This window comes from Gorilla gorilla, chromosome 13 (assembly GCF_029281585.2).
Source record: "Gorilla gorilla gorilla isolate KB3781 chromosome 13, NHGRI_mGorGor1-v2.1_pri, whole genome shotgun sequence".
Taxonomy (NCBI): Eukaryota; Metazoa; Chordata; class Mammalia; order Primates; family Hominidae; genus Gorilla; species Gorilla gorilla.
In genome coordinates this window covers 122865723-122887192 of record NC_073237.2, presented here as the reverse complement: position 1 = coordinate 122887192, position 21470 = coordinate 122865723, and the positions used below count along the sequence as shown (strand labels likewise).

Genomic DNA, 21470 nt, shown 5'->3' with positions numbered 1-21470 from the left:
CAAAACATTTAGTTTTCCCCTCTTTGCATTCTTTCTTTATGAGATTCTGAATGTGACATTTTCACCAAAAAATCTCTGTGCTTATTTGTGAAAAATGTATATTAAAACCAAAACCCATCAAATGGAAAGAAATCACAGATGGTTTTATTCACAAGCAGTAGAATTAATGGCCTCTCTTCTCTTTATAAATATTAGAAGCAGATGAGTTCATTACGATTTCACCCTAATAAAGAAAACCTGCTTGATTTTGACAAGACATCGACTTATCTAATACATCTACTAAATAACAAAGCTACTTCCCGCCCGTTAAAACACGGCTCGAAAACACCAGCTTTACCTGGACTGCTTCTAAATTAATGAAAAACACTCCAAAGACAGCAAAAGAAGTGGGGCGCGGGGGATGGAATTCAAGAGATTTTTGAAAATGTGACTGATTTTGAAAAGAGAGGGTTTTGAAATGTTTACTTTGTGGTGGTTTGAAATTTTTACATCTTTCAACAAAGCGGGCAGAGAAGTGAAACCATCTGAAAGGGCTTTTGAAAAGAGCGATTCAGCACAAGTTGGATGAAGCTGCGGTTCCTTTATCTCGGCGAATCTGTGGACATCGTGCAGGGGAGGCCCGGCCCCTGGTCCCACTCCTCCCCAGTGCGGCAGCCTCAGCCACGGCTTCAAAGCGCCGTTGGCTGAGCATCCTGGGAGGGAATCGGACACCTCGCCCTGGGGCCGCACGGCCGGCTAGTTCCTATTCCTGAGCCCTGCAGCCTGATGTAGTCATCTCCTTGGTCATGGGAGTCCGGGGTATTTCTGTTTGTGCCGCTTTCAGCACTTGTTAAGAAAGAAGTGGGAGGCTTATGTGAAACTGCGAAAGATGGTTTTTCTCTCCAGAGCCACGGCATTTGGGGCCTCAGCTTATCCATCATTGCAAAGATTGTTCAGAGAAATGGAATGAGTCAGCCCTGCCCAGAGGGGAAGGAAAATGAAGCATGCATGGAGCCTCTGTCCCGGGCCCTTCTTGGCTGGGCTCCCGTGGAAGGGCGTGGGCTCCTTAGCCTGAAAGCTGCCCAGGGAATGCCTTTGGGGAGGGAAGCCACACAGTTTAAGAAAAATGGCACATCAGCATGGCTTTGGTCCCTTATTCTACCATTCAGGACTCTCAACCTGGATTCCATCCCACACTTTCCCACCCTAAGACCAATAGCGGGTTTACACCGCAGAGATCAGACACCTGCACTCAGGTGTCATGGTTGGGGGCGGGAGTGGTGGTCAAAGCTGAAACACTATTTCTAAGCAGCTCCTTAAAAGTGAACCAAGCCCGGTACCTCCACATCGTCCCAGGAACCTGCATCTTTCTTGCTGTTCTGTGCTCTCTTCCTCCAAGTGAGGGTCTGTGAATTCTCTGACAGGCCCAGGTGGAGTTCCGAACCCTGAGATCATCCGAGTCCTTCCTTCATGCCTCAGTTTCACATGTAGCCAACTTCTGGGGAGATTTTTGAGGAAGCAACAAGTTTGAGCCAAGACCCCATGATTGAAATTCTCCAATAAATCCCTCCCAGCTGAGCCCTAAGGGGCTGTAGTTGCTTCAGCAAGCAGGGATGGCAGGAAGGGGGGGGGGGGGGAGGGGGGGGGGGAGGGGGGGTGTTGCAGACTTCAAACAGGACCTGGAGTGGTGGGGGTGGCGGGGGATTGTGCCGGGAGAGGAGGCCACCGAGCCAGGGCTCAGAGTTAATTAGCCTGCATGGTGGCACCTCTACGCACAGCTCTCTCCCTAGGCAAGCATCAGCAACTCGGCTTCTTTGCCGACACGGCCTCTCATTTAGAGGCAAGTCTGGAAGAGTAGGAGACTCGAACCACATTTAGGATGAACATTTGCGGCCCTTGGAAGGCCCCAGCCTGGGGGTACTCTGCCCTCCCACCAGGAGTTCTGAGGGAGCTGAGGTTGTGTTCAAAAGCCTTGCAAACATCAAGTGTGGATTGTCTTCAGGCACTAGGCTGTGTCTATCACCTGAGTGACGGGACCATCATCTCCCCCATTTTACAGATGAGAAAAGTGAGGCTCAGAGAGGCAAAGCCACTGGCTCAAGGGCATATTGTGGTGGTAAGGGGAATCCAGGTTGGAATTCATATCCTTTAGTTTACGCCACTGGCTGGAGATGGGGACCTAGCCAGAGACCAGCAGAGGACAGTTGGCCCTGAGTACACGGCCCTCACCTCAGCCCTGACCCCTCGCACTGTCCGTGACATTCAATCAGGTGCCGGTGATGTCTGGCCCAGCAGTTGGGGCAGGGCCTCCCCAGCTTCCCGGCGACAAATGGTTCTCATTTGAAAGGGAGGTTATAAAAACACATGCCCAAAGACACTGTCAGGGAACTGAGGATTAATCTCATTTCAGTCAAAGACCATTTCAAATATTTTTCTGGGGGGGAGTGGGGGCGGCACAGCCCTGGCTGGGAAGGAAGTCAGAGTTCCTGGCGTGCCCCTCAGGTCAGCGGGTTTGAAGGCAGCTGAGATGCCGGCTGGTGGGGGCCAGGGTCACTCCATACCTAGTAAGGCAGAGTCTGACAGAGGAACGAGGCTTTGCTCCACGAGTCCCCAAGGCTGGCTTTGCGGGAGGCCTACACTCTGGCGTGGACGCTCACACTGCGTTCAATATGTTGGCTGTGTTTCAGGGCAGTTTAAGTTGCCAAAAGGAAGGGAAGGATTAGGCGCCTGGGACATTTTCATTTTCTGGATGGTGTCAAAAAGCGGAGTGTTTTTGCCGTGTGACTCAACCAGAGCGGGCCCTGAAGGGCAGCCAGGGGAGGGGCACTGCCGCCAAGCCTCCTGCCCAGACACCTGTGGCTGCACAGCGAGTCCCCCACTCCAGCCAGGGACCAGAGGGAGCACCCACTCTAAGCCACCAGCTTCCAAACTGGGGGGCCTGGGTCCCTAAATGACAACCCGTGGGATTTGGGGCACAAGCTTGGGACTGCAGGTGGGGCCTCTGCTGAGTGGGCATAACCCCAATAGCTCCATTTACTGAGAGCTCAGGGGGTGCCCAGCAGCGTGGGCCAAGCTCATTGTATTATACAATGGCCCTCTGAGGGGAGGACTTTTCTTATCCCCATTTTACAGCGGGGAAAGTTGAGGTTCAGGGAGGGGCGCAGGTGGCTTGCCTAAGGACTGGAAGCTGGGCAATAGTGATACACCTTTAACTTTCTCAGAAACCTTTTAAAGGAGGGACTGTTGACCTTCCCATTTTCCGGATGTGAATGTTGAGGCTCCTGATGTGACTGCCCAAGCCCCCCCTTTAAGGGCGGGTGGAGCTGGGGGGCTTGCTCGGGCCTCTCCAGTCGACTCGCATTCCCGAGCAAAGCGAGCGCGGCGGGGCCCGGCCCCGCAGTCTAGGGGAGCCACCCCAGGTCCACGAGGTCCGGACGCCGCAGGGGGTGGGAGGCCGGCGGGGCGCTGCGGGGACTTGCGCGGCGGGCTAGCCTCCTTCCAAACACACGTCCGTAGCGCGGTGCCGAGGGATTGATTTGCCGCCAGTCCGCGGAGCTCCGCCTCGGGTTTGCTGTGGTCCGAGCATCCCCAGTGCGCGGCTGGGGCGTTCCCGCAGGGCCCAGCGAGGGCCGGGGAGTCGGGCGCCCCCGCGCGGCCGGACCGCGTGAGAACCCTTGTTTGGGGGCGGAGCCCAGGGCGGGGTCCCCGGCGGGCGGCACGGTGGGAGGGGCCTCGTGCAGGCGGCTCTGGAGGTCCACCCTGCCGGGCAACCTAGAAAGGGAGGTGCCAGGACCCTCGGGTTCCAGGGGAGAAAGCAGGCCAGAGACCTCCTGGGGCCCTCTCGCTGGGCAATGGGACTCCAAGGGGCTTTGCCTCGCTGCGAAGTGCCTCTTCCTGGGCCTGCGGGAGGTGAGGTGGTCTTGGCCCCTGCCAGGACCCACCCTAGGGAGCGCCCCCCAGTCAGTGAGGTGGGGTGCTGGAGACCTGGCCCTACATCATCCCTCTTCTCTAGCGGGAAGCTCTCTTGAGCTAACTGGGGCGGGTGCTTAGCCTGGAAGCAGATTGCAAGCGTGCTCCTGAGTCTCTGCACAAGGCCAGGGGACAGGTAGGGGGAGGCCGCTCACACGACCTCAGACCCTCAGTCTCCCTTCCTGCCCGTGGAGGGGCCTGGTGGGGCTTCCCCGTGGCCAAACGCCCTCTGCTGCATCCCCCACCCCGCCGTGTGCCTTGCCCCAGGCCAAGTATGTAATGGTTTTGCTCAATTCCTTCTCCAGAAAGCCCTGGTTGCTGCTGGCTGCTGTTATCCCAGAGCCCCAGGGGCACATCAAGGGAGGTGACTAAGCTGGGCCCTGAACTGGGCCTGTCTCACCTCATGAGCCATCCTCACCTTAACCCCACAGGACAGGACACCTCCTTCCAGGTGTGCATAATCCAGGCCGCGCCAGGAGCGGCACTGGAGTTGGACATGCCTGGGCTGGAGGCCCTGAGGTGCTCCTGTCTGACTGTGTGCTTCTGAGCACTCTCTGGAGCCTCAGTTTCCTTATCTGCTAAATGGGGCATCCCTAACTTCAGGACTGTGGTGATGACACACATAAGGCTACCCCTGCTGTCCTCTGTAAACGTTTGCTGATGCCCAGTGAACAATGAAATACCTCCCCCCTTGACATTTGCTTACCTTCCCTGGGAAACACATCCCAGTCCAGCCCCCTCTAGAGCTCAGGGCATACCTTGCCTCCTCCAGAAACCCTTCCTCACTCATCTTCCAGGGAAGGTACTGGCAGGAAAAAAAGCCAAACATTTTTTTTAAAGGGTTTGGGAGGATAGGCAAAGATTTTTAAACGAGACACAGAAAGAACGATCATAAAGGAAAAGGTTGAAAATTGGACTATGTTTTTTTTTTTTTTGAGACGGAGTTTTGCTCTTGTTGCCCAGGCTGGAGTGCAATGTCGCGATCTTGGCTTACCACAACCTCTGCCTCCCAGGTTCAAGCGATTCTCCTGCCTTAGCCTCCCGAGTAGCTGGGATTACAGGCATGCGCCACCATGCCCAGCTAATTTTGTATTTTAGTAGAGACGGGGTTTCTCCATGTTGGTCAAGCTGGTCTCGAACTCCCAACCTCAGGTGATCCACCCACCTCAGCCTCCCAAAGTGCCGGGATTACAGGTGTGAGCCACTGTGCCAGGGTGTTTAGTTTTCTTATACCAATTTTGACATTTTATATTTTTCCAGATATATGGTAATTAATACATGGTTACTAATAATATTCCTGTTAACTGTTATATCTGCAGTTATCTTTTGTTTTAATTCTTATTTGCCTCTTCTTTCTCCTTGTCTGAAGTTTGTCTCTTTCAGTCTTTTCAAAGAACCAAATTTTGACTTTGTTCATAATTTCTGTTTGCTTGATTTCATCGATTCTTTTTATCATTATTTCCTATTTCTTTGCATTTACTTGTTGCTCTTTTCCTATCTTCTTCAGTTAAAAGCGTAGCTTGTTTATGTTCAATCTTTCTTGCTTTTGGATAAATTTAAACTGTAAATTTCATTGTCTACCGTTTCAATCGTGTCCCACAATTTTTTTATTTTTATTTTTTAGAGATGGGGTTTCTGTCATCCAGGAGAGTGGAGTGCAGTGGTGCAATCATAGCTCACTGTAACCTAAAACTCCTGGGCTTAAGCAGTCCTCCTGCCTCAGCCTTCCAAGTAGCTGGGACTACAGGAGCACACCACCATGCCTGGCTATTTTTTTTTTTTTTTAATTTTTTTGTAGAGACAGGATCTCACTATGTTGCCCAGGCTGGTCTCAAACTCCTGGCCTCAAGTGATCCTCCTGCCTTGGCCTCCTGGAGTACCGGGATTACAGTACATGTGAACCACCATGCTTGGCCTCCCACAAATTTTGATATGTAGTGATTTCATTATTATTTTCCTCTAAGATGTTAATAATTTCCCTTATGGCTTCCTCTTATTTAATTGTAGTGCATTTTCCAATCATGTGTGGTTTTAAAAAGCTATCATTTTGCTTTACATTTCTTATTTTTTCATTGTATGATCAGAGATGGTTTTAGATATGATGTTGGCTCTTTGGAATTTATTGAGGTTTGTTTAGTGGCTTAGTTCTTAGTTGATTCTGAAAGGATATGGGATCTATGCCAGGTTGAAAGTTCTCTGCTTGTTAATCAGGTTATTCAAACATTTTATATCTTTGCTCATATTTTGGCAATTTGACTACAGTTTCTGAGAGAGGTGTGTTAAAATCTTCAAGTGCAGTTACTGGCTTATCTGTTTTTGTCTCTCTAGGTCTGTCAGTATTTCAAAACTGACAGGCTCTTATTCCAAACAACTTCTCCCTGCCCAGTGTTCCCAGGGTCCTCCCACATCTCTTGGAGCATGCCTTTTGTTTATATTTAACTCATGCTCTGGCTGGTCTATGACTTCTGCTTCTGCTGGTGTGGGTTGCTCAGCTTCTTGTCTTCCCTTGGTGGATGAGCTCTTCTGATGTCTGTTCTTCCACCTGCCCCTGGGAATTCATAGTTCCCTGGGACTCAGCTCCACTGGCTGGTAACATGTAACCGGGGAAGTGGTGAAAGCTCAGAATTGAGTTTTTTTTTTTTTTTTTTTTTGAGATGGAGTCTTGCTCTGTTGCCCAGGCTAGAGTACAGTGGTGCAATCTCGGCTCACTGCAACCTCTGCCTCCTGGATTCAAGCAATTCTCCTGCCTCAGCCTCCCGAGTAGCTGGGATTACAGGCACCTGCCACTGTGCCCGGCGAATTTTTGTATTTTTAGTAGAGATGGGGTTTCACCATCTTGGTCAGGCTGGTCTTGAACTCCTGACCTCGTGATCCACCCGCCTCAGCTTCCCAAAGTGCGGGGATCACAGGCGTGAGCCACCGAGTCCGACCAGAATTGAGTTCTTACTCTCAGCTGCACATTGAAATCACCTGGGAAGCTTGAACACTACTGACTCCTTGGTCCCTCCTGCAGAGAGAGATTCTTGTTTGATTGGTCTGGGTGTGGGTCTGGGCACAGGAATTCTAACCCACTCTCAGAAGGTTCTAATGTGCAGCTGAAGTTGAGAACCCTGTGCCCGCTCCAGAGAAGGATGAGGAGCTGGGGATGGATGTGTCTTGGGTGTTCCAACCTGTGCCAACCTCTGCCCATGTGCCCTCCCCATCAGGAGTCCAGCCCTCAGGGCCTTCCCAGACCTCTGTCCCCGCACCACCATTCCCAAGACCTGTGTCTCTGCAGCAACATGACCCAAGGTGTGGGGCGAGGGGAGGAGGGGGCTCAGGGCCAGGCAGCTGCCTGCCTGTGCTGCCCTCTGCTGACACCCCTCCCCAACCTGCAAATGGATGAAAATGACCCACCTAGGGCAACGTGGAAGGGATGAATGGGCATAGCCAGAAAACTGACCTCTGCCATCTCTCGTCTAGGCACCCAACCACCTTTCACTCTGCTCAAGACTTTATTGAGGCTTCTTGGCCAGGCACAGTGGCTCATGCTTGTAATCCCAGCACTTTGGGAGGCCAAGGCGGGTGGATCACGTGAGGTCAGGAGTTCGAGAACAGCCTGGCCAACATGATAAATCTCTACTAAAAATACAAAATTAGCTAGATGAGGTGGCAGGCACCTGAAATCCCAGCTACTCAGGAGGCTGAGGCTGCAGAATTGCTTAAACCCAGGAGGCGGAGGTTGCATGCAGTGAGCCGAGATCACGCCAATGCACTCCAGCCTAGGCGACAAGAGATAAACTCCGTCTCAAAAAAAAAAAAAAAAAAAAAGAAGACTTTATTGAGGCTTCTGATGCCCATGTTCATGAAGCAAGCCATGCTCCTAATTTTTTTTTATGTGCATTATCCATATCTATTTGGAATCAACTTATCTCTGAAGTTCTCCAGTCCCTGAGATCCAAGCCCCTGGCCATTTTAGTGTTGGGTCTTGTGACCCATCTACCTCCTCCCTTTCTCTGACATCCCCCAGAGCTGGGTTCTAGAAAGAGACACAGCAGCCCATGGCAGTTCACCTTCCTGTCCCACCATCATCACCATGGACTGATGCCAGCTTGCAGCCAGGCCCTGTGTTGGGTCCTGCAGCTTCGGAGATGAACCAGACAAGGCTTAGCTTTCATATCCTTGTCTGATCTCTCTGGGGCCAGCATCGGGGTGTGTCCAGGGAGGCCTGCCGCTGGGCATCACGGGCCCTGTATTGCTGGTGTCTGTCCTTCTGGGGCTCCTCAGCAATTGAGTCTAGTTCATCTGTCTACTTCATCCACTGTAAGGAATTCATTCAGAGAGCATTTGCTGATGTCCACCATTTTTCCAGGCCTGTGCTGGACACTCTGGGTATACAGTGGTGGGGGAGGGCATAATAAATGAGACATGGGGCTGGACGTGGTGGCTCACGCCTGTAATCCCAGCACTTTGGGAGGCTGAGGCAGGTGGATCACCAGGTCAGGAGTTTGAGGTCAGCCTGGCCAATATGGTGAAACCCCATCTCTACTAAAAATACAAAAATTAGCCAGGTGTGGTGGTGGGTGCTTGTAGTCCCAGCTACTTGGGAGGCTGAGGCAGAAGAATCGCTTGAACCCAGGAGGCGGAGGTTGCAGTGAGCCGAGATTGCGCCACTGCACTCTAGCCTAGGCGACAGAGTGAGACTCTACCTCAAAAAAAAAAAAAAAAAGAGACATGGACCCCTTCTTCCAGGAGCACACAATCTAATGAGAGGTACAGGTGGCTGCAATGCAGCGACATGTGGTCCCCTGTGCAAGGCACAGGCAGCTTGAACAGGAGAATCATTGATTACCTTTGCCTCCAAGACATCAGGATGGACATCACAGAGGAGGTGCCAGGAACAGGGTCTTGAAGGTTGAGTAGGAGTTTTCCAGGTAGAAAAATGGGGGAAAAGCATTCTAGGCAGAGGGAATAGCATGTGCAAAGGTAGGGAGGCATATGAGAGGTAAGGGTTTGGGGAACTGCAAATAATTCAGCAGGGGCATCAGTAGGAGGTGAGCCAGGCCCAGGAGGGAGGGGCACAGAATGGTGGGGACTCAGCATTCATTCCTAGGGTGATGAGGGCAGAGTAAGTGGAGGAGTCCTGTTGGCTGGATCTGGGCTGCGTGGGGGATGAATGACAGGGGACAGGGTGATGTGGGAGGCAGGTGTGGCTAGGAGGCTGATGCTGCAATCCAATTGAGAAGGCTTGCGGCCAGAACTACCACCACAGCAGCAACAAGAGAATATAGTGGCCGGGTTTGAAAACAGTTAGATGACAGAACTGTCCAGCTGCAGATGGAGCGATCCCAAAGGGCTCCAGGTGGGGGCCATGGCTAACTCTAGGGGGAGATGGTGGAGCTATCCCAGAGATGGGAGGGTTGGAGGAGGAGGGGCCTCTCTCAACCATCCTTGAGAGAGGATGGTTCATTCAGCTCGGCATGTGCTGAGGTCAACGTTGAGTATGGGACCTCCACATGGACACCTCTAGGTGGCTGCTGGAACTATGTGGCTGGAGCTTGGAGTGACTGGCCAGCGACAGAGCTAAGCACAGAGAAAGGCTGCAGGGAGCTGCCGGTGGGGACGCAGATGGGAAGAGAAAGCCCCGGAACGTTAGGGTTGAGATGGTGGTCAGGCTGGGAACCAGCAGCTGGAAGCGCAGGGGGAGACGTCGGCTCAGGTGCCATGGGGCCCATGGGAAGTGCAGAGGATGAACAGGGGCTGCCAGGCTGGCCCTCTGAGGTTGGGCTGCACCCGCCTTGGGCACCATGGGCCTCCTCCTGGGCTGGTCACTACTCCCTTGGCTTAGGCCAGTGTAGTAGATTTCAGCTCCTTGCAGCCCTGGGGCCCTGGGCATTGCTCTGTCTTTCCAAGCAGTACTTGAGGCCTTGTCCTCGATACCAAAGACCACCACTTGTACTTCCTTGGTGTCTCCAGACCCAGCATAGAGGAGGGACTCTGTACGTTTTGTGGACAGTAACATAGAATCAAGGCCCCCCAGAAAGACCTGGCACGTGCGTGCTAAATGTCTCTGCTGTGTGCTAAATGCCCTGCCTGGGTCCTCATTCCATCTTCCTAGGGCAAGCCATTGAGGGAGGGGAACTGTGTCGCTTTGGACAGATACAGGCTGCAGGTGACCTGTCGAAGGCCACGTGGTCAGGAAGTGGCAAGGCCCGAGCTGGAACCCAGCATCAGCTGTTCTATCTGCACCACGGGTCTCTTATGGGATCCTCCGGGCTGCTTTTCCTCTCCTACTGTGGGACAAAGACCTGAGACATCCCGGAGCAGGGGTCTGGGATGTGGAGGAGGCGGGGCTGGTGCCCCTGAGGTGAGCGCTGAGCTAAGGTGGCTGTGCTCCAGCTCCTTCCTGCCCGAGTCCAGTGTGAACGGGCTGCAGGCAGACTGGTGTCTGGCCCAGACGCACAGAGCACGCTAAGAGGAGGCAAAGAGCTTTGATGGTGAAACCTGAACTGCCGGCTCCTCACAAGGAGCGCTGCGCCTGTTCCTGGGCCCTGCAGCCTCCTTAGCTGGTGTCTGGAGTGGCCTCTCACAAGCAGGTGAGCAGTCGGGACAGGATTGAAACCACCCAGACTCTGACGTGCTCTGCGCCCCCAGACAAGGGCTCTGGGGGGAGTCGGAGGTGAAAGGCACCGAGCACCCCGGCCCTCCCCACCGGGGCCACCTGGCAGGAGCTGCTCCTGCCTTCACGCCAACTGGGGCTTTTCTCCTTCCAGGAGCACCCCGAGGGCTGCCACCAGATAACAGCGGGGCTTTCTGCATCCCACAGAATCCCACTGACTTGTAACCAGGTCGTCTCAACTAAACAAGGGGCAAAGAAGCCCACCAGTCCTTTCTAGAAGGCTGACAGGCCAGGTGGTGACAAGAGCCCCGCTGGGGGAGAGAGAGCATGGGGCTTGCCCTGAGGGGTACTGACCTCTGCTGCCTTCAGACACCACGACAGCAAACTGGGGAAAGAGGTTAAAACAAACGTTTATTTAACAAATTATATTAAGAATACAGACAATCACACAGTGGACTTCCCTTGCCAAGTACAAGAGTCACCTTGAATAAATATGCAGCAGGGACATCATCCCTAAGGGCCTTCCTTGTCCAGGCCTGACACAGTCACACAACAGCTCCACGGCCTTAGCTGGGAGAACAAAGCCGTCTCTGGTGGCAACCCCCGGACATGTGCTCAGAGTGGCAGGAGGAGGCCGGGCCACCCTGAGGGTGCCAGGCAGCCCAAGCAGGGGCTGTGGGCTCAGGGGTGAGCGCCTGGCGTGGCCTCCAGGGGCAAGGCAGGCTGCGAACCAAGTTCATGAGCTCAGCCGCCGCATGGCTGCCAGGCCTGGGGGCTGCTTCCTTAAGGCCCTCCTTTGCTTTCATCCTTAGGCTCACCTGCTTCTCCAAGAACCTGCATGCTGGGATTCCCCACAGATGCCTGCAGGCTCTGGAGGGCCCTCATCTGGGTGGAGGAGTACGGGCAGGCCACTCCTGACCATGCTCTGTGCCCACTGCACAGTGGCCTGGTGACCGGCAGGGCCCAGTGGCGGCCGGGAAGTCCGTAACTGGACTGGAAACAGAAAGGGCAGCCCCAGCACGGGCTTGCGACAGGATGGCTGGCCCTGCCTCTGCCGCTTAGCAGCGGGCCAAGTCTCAGCCTCTTTAACTCTAACAAGGAGCAAAGAACATCTACTTCCAGGTCACTCTGTTTTTAGGGGGAATGAAAGGAGAAATGTGCTTAGAGAGCCTGGCCTGGAGCCTGGCCAGGAACAGGTGCTTAGAACATGGGAGTCCCTCTTGTCCTCTCACCAACCTGCAATTCCTTTACGTGACCCCACTGGGTTCTCATCTCTCCAAGTGGCGGAGGACGTGGCTGGCATTTGTTCGACTTGGGGTGGGAAGAAAGGCCTTAATTATACATTTGCAAGGGAGCCTGCAGCAAAGCACCTGCTCCTTATCACCTTTGTGCCATTTCCAAGGCCTTTGGAGATACTTCAACTTTCCAGAGAGAAAGGGGAGGCGGTGGGGACAGTGTTCTCTGGTTAGCCGTGCTGGAGGGACAGAGGCTGCCAGCAGGGACAGCAGCAGTTCTGGTTAGCCGTGCTGGAGGGACAGAGGCTGCCAGCAGGGACAGCAGCAGTAGTGGGAAGTGCTGTGGGGGGACCTGAGGGATGAGGCCGAGACCCTTCACGTTTCCAAGGGAACCCTTGTCCTTCCCTCCCACAGTGGCCAGAGGGCTCGTGGAGAAGAGTACTCTCCCCAAAGCCAGAAACGCTCTCAATTCCTAGGTTTGAGCCAGAGTTTCATGCCTCAGTTCTCCCGCACGAGCCCTACTCAGGTGGGCTCATACACACGCATGTGCGTGCACACACACACACACGCACGCACACACAGGCACATGCTTGTCCTCACCCACCTCTCAGAAGGCAATAAATGGTGGGTTAGGAGCAGCCTAAAAGCTACCACAGACACCAACTCGTCCTTAACACTGTCTCTGCTTACTTATCTTAAGCTGCCGTTTACTACAATGTTCACAGTCATTTACTCTTATGCTAAGTCCGTAATGCTATGGAGAAGATGGCTCCAGCTTGCTTGAGTCCATGCAGTTTGTCCTCTTCCTGGTGTCCCTATCCATCCAGCAACTGCAGGAGGGCATGCGGGGGCACCTGGCTGGGACCCCAGCTCGACAGGGGCCTGCAGCGGCATCAGTGGGGGCTGTGGGAGCCCCTTCCTCTCCTGCAGCCGCCCTCACTGCTTATTCTGCGTCCTTGCAGACAGGGCTCCCACACCACTGCCTCTGAGCCTCCTAGGGTCCAGCAGAGCTGCCACAGGCCTCTTCCCAGTCATGGGGGCAGAGTGAAGGGCCCTGGCATTACCTGTTAGAGGCAATCTCACAACCAGGGCATGAAAAGAGGTGAAGGACAAAGTTCACAAACCCTAATGAAGTGGGCAGAAGTGGCCAGAGCTCTGCCCTCTGCCCTCCTGCTGCCCCCGCCTGCCGGGAGTCACCCTTGCTGTAGGGCTTTGTCACACAGGGCACCACCCGAGGAGCCACGGCAGACATAGGTGCCCCCTGTGGGTGCCACAGGGCTCCTCAGGTCCCCAGAACCACACTGGCTTATGTGAACGGAGCATCGGCAGCCAGCCTGGCAGCCCCCTCCCTGCTCAGCATCAGTCCCATGACAAGGTCCTGCCGCTGTGCCACCCAGGAGTCCTGAGAAGGCCACCCCCACCAGGGGCATCCTCGGGTCTCAGGGAGGGAGAAGTGGCTGCTTCCCTTATCCACAGAAATCAAGAGGTATCCGAGTGAAGATCGGGGTGGCAGAGGAGGAAGATGGGTCCACACAGGGGTCTGGGGCCTGGAGACGGAGGGGCTGGTGCAGGGGCATGAGGTATTTCTGGCCCCGCCCGCCTCTTGGCCAGCTGCGCCGTCCGGCGCTGCCTCCCTTTCCTCCCGTTCCTCTGGGCCTCAGCTAGCACTACTGTGGGCTGCCCAGGACCTGCAGCGGGAGGCTGTCCCCGCTGAGGCAGAGGCTTCCACGGACCCAGATAGTGCAGCCCCCAACCGCAGCATCAAGCCCCCACATCCAAGAGCCAACTCTTGGGGACCCAAAGATGTCAGGTCCCCATACTCTGAGGAATCAGGACACAGCCCAGTGCCTGACACCACAGAATGAGGCAGCCCTTCGGGTGAGGGCCTGGGCCCCGAGGGATGGCAGCCACCACTGCCTAGGCAAACGCACCTAGGGCTGAACTTGGCGCCCGGCACTGTGAGGACGCCAGCACCAGTGGGCACTCAGGAGAAGTGCCAGTTCTGGCCCAAATTTGGTGACCTGGGTCAGAGGGACCTTTCAGAATGACTTGTTCCCGTCAGCAGATACCGTCAAGACACGCCTGGCTCTGAGAGGGGCTGGGTGCCCGTGTGCCTGTATCCTCCTGGGGCCAGCACGTCTCAGAGGGCGTCCCTGTGGTCCCCGGGTCAGGGCACGGGGCTGAGGCACGTGGAGCTATCGTTGGCATGTGGTTGTTGTGCAGATGAGCCCTTGGGGGAGGCGCGTCATGGCCGAGCACAGCGTCCTGGTGGTGGATCCAAGCAGGGCTGTCAACCGTCCTCCTCCCCAGAAAGCAACAACCCCTCCACTGGGGGTAGGGGTGCTGCTCCCCGACTTCCAGGTGACTGGGTGACAAGTCCATGGGATGTCCAAAGGGCAGGGTCCACCCTGGGGCCACTGGCTTCTTCCTCCCATGTCTTCTCAGGGCTGCTGTGAGATCCTGCAGAGAGGAACTTGTTCCTGGCAGCCCTGCGCCGGGGAGGATCAGCGACCCTGGAGAGTCCTAGGCAAAGCTGCCGGCCCTCAGGGTCTTCCAGGAAGAGACTCAACGGCTTAGTGGGGTCTGCCCTAGTAGGTGACAGGAGGGAGCGGAGGGAGCCGGTGGGCGTCACTGGGCAGCCAGGGCAACTGCCTGGGGCCCTCAGGGTGACTCCGTGGTGAGTGAGGTTTTTGGAGGACAACTGGTCATCACACAGACACGTTAGGAGCCGCTGGTCACTACAGCACACACAGATTAGTCATGGTTATGAACAACGTCCCCAGGGAGGCCGGGGTGTCAGTCAGGCCAGCTGAAGACGGGATGCGCCCACTTAGCTGCCCAGTCTCCAGGCCAGCCCTGCTGGGGCAGTGTGGGAGGGAGGGCTGGCGGAGGCGGCAGGAGGAGGCGGGGGCAGCAGCCCCTGCCGTCAGTAGTCTGGGCGGCGGTGGTCTCCCCGCAGGTGGCCGCTGGCTCCTCAGGACTGCGGGATCTGCTGACACCTGGTGGGGCTGGGCGGGAGCCTGGCGGCTGCGCTCTGCTCTGTGCGGAAGCTGTACTCGTACTGCAGGGGCGGGTGGGGACAGAGAGACACAGTCAGTCCATGGGACACCAGGGAAACCCCTCCACAGCCTCAGATAAAGATCAGGCAGAGGCCTGGGCCGCCTCGTGGGGCATCTTGACATAGCGCAGCTGGCCAGGCCAGAGCCTGCCCTCTGTTGGCCCTCGTGGGCCCCTGAACTGTGCATGTGGACACGCCTGCAGGGGTGACAGGCTCCTGTGGTGATGACTGGTACCCTCCATAGTCCCTGCCTGCTCCCTGTGAGGCCAGGCCTGGCACCAGCAGTGTGTAAAACTACGGTGCCACCCATCTGCCAGGCCCGTGCTGACTGTCATGGCCTCCCGCCCAGCAGGACAGTTTTCGTGCCCCTGCTGGTGAGGGTAGATTCTCAACCCCAAACCTGGCTGAGGCCGGTCTCAGCTGCCAGGCTCTAGGGACCCCTGATACGCTGGCTCTGCTGAAGCAAGGACCAATACCAGGTGGTGCCCAGGGTCATGGGAGGGGCCTCCACTGCTGTCCCTGGCACCATCCACACCCTCCCCATGCGTTCCTCACAGAGTCCTCAGAGGCACCCCTGCTGAGGACTCCTGACAGGCCGCAGCAGGGCCAGGGCAGCTGCCCGGGGAGGGGACCTTCCTCCACGGCTCAGCCCTGCTGCTCCCCTGTCTGACTAAAACGCGTTCCAAGTCTGATGGAAATTTAGAGAAGGGGTAAGTACCTCTGAGGGGGCTAGGAGCACCTGTAGTTCACTTAAGAGGCCAGGTGAGGTCTCGGTGCCCAAACATAAGGCAGGGCATGTGGGCAGAGCAGGCACGGGGCACCCCAGCCACAGAAATGGGCTGGCAGCTGCCTGGCCGGACACAGGTGCAAGGCGTTGGGGCTGGGTGGGGTATGGGGAATGGCCTGGAACCCTGCGTCAAGGCAGCCTCGTGGTCACATGGATTTTAGGAAGCAGGAGCTTAGATTAGATCAGTGGTTTTCAAGCATTTGAAGTATTTGAAAAGTTTTAGCAGTAGAATTGTCATAAGAAGGGCTCCCCTGCAGACAGCAGATGGAAGTGGAGCTGCCCTATGGGTGAGCTGACCATGAGCTGCAGCCCCTTTGGGGACACCTGTACACGGGCAGGCCAGGAAGGGAGGCCCTCAGGAACACGGCAGGGGTCACATCGCCCCAGCAGGAAGCGGAGCACTGCACCCAGCCCCAGGGAGGGCCCTGGGGTGCCCACGCCCTGCCCACCAGCAGGCGGCTTTCCAGGCCTGCCCAGCCCTCCCTGCTGCCCAGAGCGAGCCGCCTGCAGCAAGGAGCCCTCCCAAGGGCCCTGATGAGTGAGGAGGGCTGCAGGGCTGAGCCTTCAGGGGCAGAGTGGGGCCCAAAAGCCATCCAACCATGAAGGAGCATGGGAGGCCTTTTTCCCTTAAAGTGGAAAACTGGTGGGGAGGCTGTGGCAGCCAGCAAATCACAGCCGAGCACCGCGTCCATGGCCACAGACTAGCGCCATGTCCACGGCCAAAGCCCAGCACTATGTCCACGGCTGCCACTGCTCCACAGTCCCCAGGCTGACCCGGGACAGATGGACAGACCCGAGTCTCAGCTGGGGCTGAGGCTGGCTCTGTCCCCGTGTGCACGGTGGGCTGAGCAGACATGTGGCCCCCGAGCCGAAGGGGGCCCTGTTCACAGCATCTGCTGCCTGGCAGGGTGCAGAGGTAAGGACCCGAGGCTTCAGGGCTACTCAGGCAGGCTCCTCTCCTCTCCTGCCCTCAGTGAACTCATCTCTCAGGTGGGGTGATGCGCCCACGTCCAGGCCTGCCTGGAGGATGGAATGAGCGATGGCAGATCAGGGCCCGCCGCGCCCTAGCACTAAGCAAGCGATCACTGAGCATCTGGCTGCTCCAGAGAACCCGCCATGCAGCGCCAGCTCTCTCACTCCAGCCCTCTCACTTTCCTGCTCGCCAACCACCAGGTACAGGCCGCGGTCAGGAGACTCCGGCTCCGGGAGGCTGAGGAGGGGGTGCTGCGCCAAAGTCTGGGAGGACACTGCCACCTGGTGGCCGCCTGGGCACATGCACGGCAGGGAACAGCGGCAAATTCATTCCCTGGCTGGCTTCATCAGCCCTCACTGATATCCGCCCTGCGCGGGGCTCCCAAGGTAGCAGAGGAGGGGGCGGGCATGCCCAGCACAGCCCAGCATGAAGGCCACCTCCGAGGGCACATGCACGGGGCATTCACATCTTGAAAGCAGATTCGGGGCCTGACTGGGGAAGGGCATGGACAGCACCTAGGGCAATAGGTGCCAAGGTGCAGAGGAGAGCGCCACGGGCACACATGCCTGCGGGGACAGCGGGGCTGAGGGCCTACGGCGTGGATAGTTAGGCCATCAGCCCCGGCTCAGGAGAGAACATGCAGCAGGCTTTTCAACCCTGAACGCACACCAGTCCCCGGGGGGTCCCGGTCAAACGCAGATTCTGACTGGATAGGTCTGGGGCCAGGCCTGAGAATCTGCATTTCAAATAGCTCCCAGGTAACCCCATGCTGCTGGTCTGGGGACCAGTTTAGATAATTCTACGACCCAATCACTGGAACCTGGGAATGGGTGTGGACATGGGTGGGCAGAGAGGGAAGGGCCAGAGACCACACGCTGTGCAGAGAGGAGCTGGGGAAGGACTGGCGGGGGGAAGGGGAGTGAGAAGAAGAACTGGGGGAGGGGGTGGGACATGGCTTGGAGGCGCTCCACTTTGGATGCTCCAAGGCCATGCCAGGGAGATGCCTGCAAAGGTGAAGCATCTCAGATGATAGAGGGAGAAAGCCCAGAGCCAGGTTCCTGCAGGTTAGTGGAGGGGCTGGGGGAGGAGTCCTGGGCCGCGCCCTTCTGCTCCTTCAGTAGGTCTTGCTGTATCTACTGGGCCGGGTTCCTGGGGGTGGCAGGGAGTGCTGAGGGCTGGCCGGCCAGAGAGAGCAGGTTAAGGGCGGTTGCAGCCCCAGCCCGAGTGTCCACAGCCAGAGGTCCTAGGCCCGGGCCTGGCGGGAGCTTTCTGGACGGTGAGCGGGGGAGCAGGACGCTTCCACGCCTGTGTGAGCAGCTGGCTGATTGGGCAGAGGGGCTGTCGTGGGGACCCTGTGCCGCTGTCCCAGTCTCTGTGGCCAGGAGTGGGGACAGGGTCACGGGGAGGGCATGGCTGGGCCCTCCGGGCTGCGCTGAGCTCCTATCTCCCGGCCCGCGGGCTGGGGGAGGGCGGAGAAGGCGCCCCTTCCTGCCTGCACCACGCCGGTCCCCGCGAGGGCGCACAGATTGCACCCCCACCCTCTCTCCCTCGGGATTTTTTCCCTTTTTAGGTTATCTTGGCTGGAGAAAAGCGCCACCCACCCCCCGCTTCTTGTTTTCCCTAACTCCCCAAATGAAATTTCAACATATGTCCCGCGACATAATCCCCTCTGGCTGCGGCCGCCTTCCCGCAGACGCGGTCCCTGCCCGCTCCTCCCGCCGTGTTTACCCAGGAGACGGGGCCGCTTCTGGAAGCCCTTTCACTCCCTTGGGCAAACAGCAAGTACCTTTGAAGGTGGATTTGGGCCCGGATCTGTTTACTCAAGACATTAGTCTCCTGCATAAGGAAAACCTGCACTTGCGAACAAACAGCAAATCCTTTTTGAATTAAAAAAATTTTCAATTAAAAAGCATTTGGTCCGCACAGCCCGGTCCAGCTGCGCAGCGCCGGACCTGCGCCCTCTGGTGGGCACAGGCCGCCACTGCAGCAGCTGGGCAGCCCGGGCCTGAGGCCTCTCTCGGGAAAGAGATGTAACTGTCAGGGGTTCTGCCAGGGGTCCTGGAGGCTCTGCCAGGGGTCCCGGAGACCCTGCCACTGATGGAAGCAGGCGTCTCAGGCCACGGTGCGAGAGTCTCAGCTTCTAAAAGCCTTTTCTCATAGTGAGGTCAGTGTCCTGTGATAGAAGGTGCCAACTGCAGCTTCCAGCAGCACCTGGAAAGCACTCAGCTTCGAGGCAAAGAGGGGGCAATAGAACCTACTGGTCTACTCACAACTAGGACGATTCGTGTGCAAGTGCCTTGAGAGTGAAAAGAATTAGCCCTGGTTATGCATCAGAACCAAAGGCTTTAACCACAGTGAGGCATGACCCCCACCTGTGGTTGGCAGGAGTGGTCCTGGTTTAACCGGCATGGGGACACCAGCATTTTTTTGAAAACACTCAGGTGATTTCAGTATTAATTGCACTAATCACCAGAGGGGAAGGCAAGTGCACTGCCCCTCCAGCCTCCTCCTTCCTTCCCACACCAGGTCTCATACTGAACACTCTAGAGGGCTCCAGACGAGAAAAGGCAGTAAGGGGCTGTTCCCAGCACCCGAGCTTTGCAGAGAAGGAAAGTTAAGCCCAAGAAAGGATCTGACTTCCTGAGGTCCCAGAGTGAGCTGGGCAATGCTGGACGAGGCCTGGGCCCAGAGAGGCGCAGGGGGCAGGTGCTGGGCTGGCTGGGAAACCTGCATTAGGGCAGGCATTGGCACCTACCTCTCCTGGGGTGCAACTCCAGCACGGGGGCCAGACCGACAGACATGAACTAGTGAGCTCACGGGTGAATCACGGTAGGGCCTGGAATGGTGTAGTCCAGAGGGCAGGGGCTGGGCCAGGTGAGGACAGGTGGGAGGGAACCAAAGGGGCCAACGAGAAGAGTCTGGTGCAGGGGTGGACAGACACTGATGGGTGGGCTTGGGCAGGCGGATGGGCCTGGCCCTAGCACAGGCAGGGAGAGGTGGGGGAGATTCTGTACAGCAGCCCCACCTGTCTGCTTCTCCAAGCCCCCCGGCTCAGCACTCTAGTCATCCCCCTCCATCTCAGGCGCTCCCACGGCCTCGGCTATGATACAGGCTCTTCCTGTTTCTAAAATCCTAAAGCCTCAGCTTCCTCACATGAGGGGCTCCACGTCCTCATCTGTTTCCTGAAGATGAGGAATGCAGCCCTGGCTTCTGAAACGCTGCGGGAGGAGAGAGGCAGGGCCCAGCACAGTGCCCACATCATATGGCGAGGCCTGAAGCGCTGCAATCCTGGGAGAGGCCTTCAGGGCCCCACGGCCCCATCCTGCAGGCCTCTTCCGCGAGACGAGGGTGGGCCGCCCGCTGCTTTCTGAGCCATATTCCGGGGCCCCTCCCCAGGCAGTACTTCAAGTACTTCAGTGGGTGTGGGCGTTTTGACAAGGACCCCAGGTGACTCTGAGCAACTGTTCGGTTTGGAAACCCTGCACGTCTTCTTCCAGCAGCTGCAGGGCCAGCTGAAGTCCTTGCTTCCTACTTGGGCCATGGTTCTAGAGACATTGGAGAGGCTGCATACCCAGCGGGAAGCCCCAGCTCCAGAAAGCGTGAGAAAGTGCTTCACTGGGAGGAAGGCTGTTCACGAGCAGGTGGGCCTTGGGGGTAGGGGGAAGCCAGGATGCTCACCTCATGCCCCGGAGATGAGGTGGATTCCTTGTTCAATGCTCTCTTTGAAAGTGAGGCCCTGTAGCTGGGCCTGGAGCTCAGGGCTGTGACCCCTGTGGTCAGGAGTGGGGAGCCGAGTAGTCTGGCAGGACAGAACCTCCTTGCCACTACTGGGGAGTGAGCCGAGGTCCCATGAGGCTGCACCACCTGACCAAGGCCTCGGGGTCAGGGCACAGCTGGGAGAGGCCTTCAATGACCACACTGCAGGGTGTGGGCAGAGGGGGTGGGTGAGGGCTCCTGCAGACCCTTTAGGAAGCCACTTCTGTTTTCTAACAGCCCGCCCAGATGGTTCATGAGCTCTAACCTGGGAGCTGCAACCCAGGAGCAGGGAGCCCCAGATCCAGCTGGGGGGGTCTCACCCTAAACCAGGGGGTGCAATAAGGGCCCCGCTGGCTCCATGTGGTTCTAGGGCCCCCCACTTCCAGCCAGTTCAGCCCCTGCTCCCCGGAGCTAAGCGCTCCAGAAGCAGAAGCCTGTGTGTCTGGGCACTGCTGTGTCCTCACTGCCCAGCACAGCACCCAGCCCGGGTCACTGAATAAATGCATGGCCATCTGCCAGTCCAGTCCCTTCCTCTCTACTAGTCCGCATCCCAGTCATTCTGTCAATCCTCATCGGCACCCAGCCCCTCCTGTCTCCTCCAAGCCTGGGTCTCCCACTGGGTGATGACAATGCTGAGGGTCTGTCTCTGAGGGACACCCTGCCCTAGGCTGCCTGTCCCCTGGGGGACAGGGGCCTGGAGAGCGCCCTCACCTTCAGGGCACCCTATCTCACAAAACACCTTCCACCCAGGATCTGGCCTGTGTCCAGGAGCAGGGCAAGTGACTCCCAGCTCCCCACCCTGATACAGAGCCCTGAGCCCCACATCCTGGGGAGAGGTCTTTCCCCTGCATGGTTCTCTCTCCTCTCCCAGCCAGTTCTGTCAGGAACACTCTTCCTCAAGTGGCAAAGTCCTACGTGTCCTTAAGGACCACTAACGGGGCACTTGCTCTGGGAAGCGTGTTCCTTCCCCGGGGAGAACGGACCACAACAACACTTTCTATACCCTCCTCATGCTCAGGGCAGCTGTGGAGCCTCAGCTGTAGCTCCAGAGCCCAGTAGAGATCACAGCCTAGAATGAATGCAGGAATGAGTGAACAGTGGGTGGGTAGCGGTGG

The 21470-nt window shown here is 56.9% G+C and overlaps 1 protein-coding gene across 1 annotated transcript in view; it reads right to left on the bottom strand.

Moving 5' to 3' along the window:
• Positions 1 to 10940: 10940 nt before the first annotated feature.
• The window catches only part of MVB12B (multivesicular body subunit 12B), a 179450-nt gene continuing 168920 nt past the window's right edge, over positions 10941 to 21470 (bottom strand). Inside the window, exon 10 of the mRNA XM_031014731.3 lies at positions 10941 to 14842. Within this exon, the coding sequence (XP_030870591.1) occupies positions 14756 to 14842 (87 nt within the window). The 3' untranslated portion in view covers positions 10941 to 14755. The remainder of the gene's footprint in view (positions 14843 to 21470) is intronic.